Source organism: Nomascus leucogenys, chromosome 4 (genome assembly GCF_006542625.1).
Source record: "Nomascus leucogenys isolate Asia chromosome 4, Asia_NLE_v1, whole genome shotgun sequence".
NCBI lineage: Eukaryota > Metazoa > Chordata > Mammalia > Primates > Hylobatidae > Nomascus > Nomascus leucogenys.
The window spans coordinates 138,091,635-138,097,012 of NC_044384.1; the positions used below are offsets into that span (position 1 = coordinate 138,091,635).

Sequence of the window (5,378 nt, forward strand, 5' to 3'; positions counted from 1 at the left end):
TCTTATTCTAGTCACTTCCAAAAAAGATTGACAATCTATGGCTTCAATTTCCAGCTATATGCCATTGATCTCCACCCTTCCCCCAGCGCTACCCCAACTAATTTTGCACCTCTAGGCTATACCTTTCCTCTGAAGTGCAAAAACAAATAATCAAATGTTTCCTCAAGCTGTCAATGTATATGTCCCAAATGCATCTCATGTGTCCAAATAATCATACTCTTCATCACTCCCATCAAACACAGTCCTCTTCTGGTGTTCCTATCTTAATGAAATTAATGATCATTCATCCGGGCGCAAAAGTCAGAGCCTTAATAACATTTCAAACATCTACTATTTATTAATTCCCCATAGCCATTTGATCGCCGAAGACAGTTATTACTTTTTAAGTTTCTCGTACATCCCCATACTACTTTGCTTCTGTACCATCAACATCCTGGCCCAAACTACCAACATAGTTCTCTTGGATTTTTGTAAAAGTTTCTGTAACTATTCCAACTACAACAGTGCCTTCTATAATAGAAAAAAAAGTGAAAGTTCTTAGTCCTCAAATATGTGAAGGAAGCATAGTAGTCTTAAGTTAGCTTCCCAAATGCCTGTAGAAATTATGGTAATTACTCAAATACACAACAAAGACATCTATCCACATTACATATTATCATTAACAATCACCAGCTCTGGTTTGATTAGAGTAAGTCGCTTGAGAAGTGGCAGAGAAAAGGGTAAATGACAAGCACTATTTCCATCTCGCTGCATCTTCTGCTCTGTCTCTGATCTTTCAAAACCAGAGTATCTGATATGACTTTTCTCAGTCAGTCTTTTCCAGATTATTCTAGGGTCATCTGAAAGCCTGGGAAAGTCTTGATGTGCTTCTCCAATACGGGTGAGAAAGTCTTTGGTATGAAGATGTTCATCTATTTTCTCTTGGAGTATAAATGACTCCAGTAAAGTCTTCTTTTGTTTCAGAAAGGCAGACAGGGCCAGCTCCGCTCTTTTCCTGTTACAATCGGGACACTGAGAAGATATGTGTTGCTTAGCTGCTGCCTCCTGTTTTGGCGTTGTCCTCATGTTTTTAAAGTAGATTCTGTTCAAAAGTTCATCGGGTACAGTACCACTTAAGACATCTCTCTCTGAAGCCTCTGCATCCAATCCAAGACGCAGCTTTTTATGTGTGCTGCTCGTCGTCTTCTTAGAATCCCCTCTACGATGAATTAAATTTATCTTCAGGGTGCAATAAGACTGCAGGGCATTCAATTCTTCATCGGATACCCGAGCGATTTCTGTTTGAAGTTTGGTGTCTGGTTGCTGCCGTTCAAAGTTAGAGTCTTTGCGCTTGAGGTAGTTGATCCATTTTGTACTCAACTTCTTTTCATAATTTTTGTAGTCCAAAAGCTCAGATTGTGTGTCTCCTTGTTCCAAGCTTGGAGTCTGCTTTTCCCTCTCCAGTTTGCTCCCAGAGTTCAGGGGCGAGGACTGCCGTCCTCCAGAGGAGCTGAATGAGCTGGAAGTCTGTACCTCACCAGTAAAGTTCTTCAAAGTCTCAGCCTCATCAGAAAGGTTTGCCAGAGCACTTTTGTCCGTTTGGGCCAATTCTGGGCAGATGGCCATCACAATGCATCAGGCTCGGCTCCTCATCTCCTTTGTCCAGGTTAAGACTGGCTCAGGAACCCGGCAGGAGCTGACCCCTCCGGGAATGGATCTCAAAGCCAGCTCTGCGGAGCTCATCTTCCGGAGACGCCTTCCCAGCTGCCTTGGCAACGCGGGCCGCTCATGCGCAGTGACTGGCCACCGTGCGGAGTCCCGCCTTTTCTTCTGCGCTCCCCAGCGCCCACTGCGCCTGCGCTGCTTGCAGTGGGTTGGCGATTTTGCCCTTTCTTCTGCACTCCTGCTTCTCTTTGGTGCTAAAGTCGAGTAGTCAAGGGAAAACCTTCCAAACTGTGTTTCCCAGGGGTCAGACAGGTGGCACACGTGTGTGAGACCAATAGAGTTAGGTGGCCTGTGACAAATCCGAACGTGTACGCCCGCCTAAATGCATCTAGATTTAAAAATCAAGCAAAACGCGCCGGACAAGATGCACAAGCAAAAACTTGTCTGCAGTGTTTATAGCCAAGAGACACCTCCTTATAAACCATGTCTTTGGGGAAAAGTCAAAATACAGAAACCATTCTGTAAGAAGTAGTGTTCTGTGCTCCAGCATTCTGACGACCTCGAAGTTTGGGCGGGGTCGGGGGATGGGGAGCAGGGGCGAGGGACGATCTGAATTTTCCAAATCAGTTTCTCTGGCATTTTGTCCACACAGGTCCCCTCTGGCTGGCATATCCACGCCGGTCCTCACTCTTAATATGGTTAATTTCTCCTCCGAGTCCCATTTCCTCAGGAAGGGCTTAATACCCCTGCCCTAAACTCTTTCCAGCATTTTTTTTTTTAATTATGTCCAAATATGTGATTGTATGAGTATCTGGTTATGAAGGCTGAAGGCAGAAGTCATCTCGGTGTTGCCGACTAGTATGTGCCCAGCAATCAGCAGACACATAGCAGGTGTTCAAGAAATCTCCGTTGAGTGAATGGCTTTGGAACAAATAAATCTTACCTTACACAAGCCCAGAGGATTTGGGGAAATAAGTACTATCAGCTCAGGGAAATCTAACTTTTTTTCTAACTGAATCTCCAAACTTAGGCTATTACTCAGGATATATTTTTTTATTAATGGGTTTATTTAAAAAACACAGTAGAGTTTTATTAATTATCGTGAGAAATTATAAAATGTTAACTCTAGAGATGGACTTTTCCTAGGTCATAATAGTTCTTGAGTCTAGGTCTTACTCAATGTCTAGGATAATTTTAAGACCCTAGACACCCTTCTTTCTCGGTTTTGTCTCTCTCTCTTTCTTCCTGTGTTTGTTGGGGACTGGGGGGTGTTATTCAGGTCTAGCCACATATATTCCCCAAATGTTCATTTTGGCAAAAAGTGAAAGTCAAATATTCAAAAAGCGTCTCTCAAGTATATGAGCCAGCTTTCTATTGAAGATAAGGAGACTCCAACTTCATTTATTCAACCCAAATTTTATTTTATCATATAATGGTAGTCTTTAAAAAAGAGGTAGCATATAATTTGTGAGTAATTCCAAGTAATTTCCAGTAGGGTTCAATATTTTCATTATTTATTATTTCAAATCTCTGCCTCGTTCTCTGAATATTTAGACATTCACATTTACATACTATTCATGTTTTATCTATATTTTATCCATAACATTGAACAAGGGAGCTATACTTAAAATAAAATCTATCTGTGTCTTCTAACATGCCAAATGTCTGGGGTAATCTGTCTTTTTTATAATAGTGTCTTAAATTTCTCTTGATTTTTAAAAATAACTTTATCCTAGAAGGAGATATATGTGGGTGGGAAATTCTATAATTAATTTCCTTGTAATATTCAGCATGACCCAGTGGACAGTTTCACATTCTAGTAAGTGTGTTATCTAAGGAAGAAAGTATCTCAACAGTACTATATTTATCAATTTTAAACAAATACGAAGAGTAATAGTTTTCCTTTGGAGATCCTAAGCTTCTTGCCGTCTTTCAGGGGCTGCTGGGAATGTCAAAATCCTTTAGGGACCAAGCTGTGGCTGAAGACTACTTGTGGTGGGGATTGGGAGATATGAGGAATAGAAGAGAGAGTCAAATCAGGCTCTCTTGGCCTAACCTTACTATGCCCCTCCTGTTACTCTTCTGCTAGTTGCTTTCTCTTCTTCGTAGTTTCTACCGGAGAGCAGGGCCAAGGCTCTTCTTCCAGCTTTTTCCTTAATGATCAAGAATGCTTTGCAACTATAAGGCCAACCCCAGGAAGAAGAAGTCAAAACAAATTCGTGATTCCCCTTCTCTCTTGCTTTCCTTTCCTATGGAGGGAGAAAAGCAAGCTTTCAGCATCTGTCACTCTGGCAAGCAATTCTCCTCCCAGATATCGTAACCGTTTCCTGGATGAGTTGGCATTTGGCAGGTACCTCTTCCGTGTGGTGTGCAGGGTACAAAGTGGGAATCTAGTTTAAGCATAAGAGAGACTGTGATGACAGAGCCTTCAAAAATATTCTACCCTTTACATCAATTTCTCAAGTAACGCTGTGCTTGGTTCTGTAGATCCAGCAAGATGAAATGTTTAGCTGTTCTCCTAGGGGACCAAGTTGAATGTGACAAGAATCTCACTGTAAGGGCCATTTTTTTGAGGAAAACAATCTTGTATCACTCAAGATGAAAAATGACTTTATTTATAGTTGTTTAATATTTTTTTGTGGTTCAATTGTTGTTCTTTATCTTTAAAATGTTTTTACCTCACAATTATCTCAATCTTTCTATTCTGTTTTCTGCATCTTTGGTGTTTTTATCATTTTTTCTGAAATTCATTAATTGCCTTGTGAATAGCTGCATTCTACTTTAATAGCTAATTTTTGCAAAAGTAATAATATAGGTTTACTGCAGATTTTTAAAAAAGAAAATGATAAGCCACAAATACTGATTTTAAGCAAAAGCTACCTATATTCTGACTTCCCAGAGATAATTACTATAAACATCGATAACGTGTTGTAATATTTTTCTTGAATTTCTTAATTAAAATCTAGATTATATTGAATTTTGGTTTTATGAACAGTTTTTTCCCAGTTAGTAATAAAATGAACCTTTCCATTCATTGTAAAAATTATTTTCAACATAATTTTAAAGGCGGTTTTGCATTATTTGATTCATTTAACAAATACATTCAGACACAAGGTATTTCTAGTTTTTTGCTATGAAAAATTATTCCTTTAGCTAAATCTTTATATACATTTGTAGCTATAAGTTTAGGATAAATTCCAGAAGTCATAATTTGTGGGTCAAAATGTATGCACATTTTTAATGCTTTTGAGATCTGTTTCTCCTATATAGATTAAATTGACAGATCCTTCAAAAATATTCTACCCTTTACACCAATTTTGCAAGTGCCACTGTGCAAGGTTCTGTGAATCAAGCAAGATGAAATGTTTAGCTCTTCTCCTAACAGACTCAGTTAAAGATGCCAGGAATCTCTCTGTGAGGAGCTGATTCTTTCTGGAGGAAAGAATCTTACATCACTCATGATTTTTAAAAAATTATTTTAATTTATAGTTTCTGTACATCATTTTTTCTACGATATAATGTTATTTTGTCCATAAATACTTCGTTTTGTATCTCTTACAAGTTAGGCCTTTTTAAAAACAGCCAAATTATGATCACATCTAGCACATAACGATAAATCCTTAACATCATCTAATAATTATTCTGTGTTCAAATTTATCTGACTGCCTCAAGAATGGCTTTTTCCATGTTGAAGTGTTAGAATCAGGATCCAAACAAGGTCCACTGACTGCATT

General features: G+C 38.9%; 1 protein-coding gene across 1 annotated transcript; it reads right to left on the bottom strand.

Moving 5' to 3' along the window:
• Window positions 1-312: 312 nt before the first annotated feature.
• On the bottom strand, window positions 313-1,744 carry C4H8orf48 (chromosome 4 C8orf48 homolog). The gene has a single exon (XM_003256694.4). The coding sequence runs from the start codon at window positions 1,603-1,605 to the stop codon at window positions 646-648; it is 960 nt and encodes a 319-aa protein (XP_003256742.2). The 5' UTR covers window positions 1,606-1,744; the 3' UTR covers window positions 313-645.
• Between the last annotated feature and the right edge of the window lie 3,634 nt (window positions 1,745-5,378).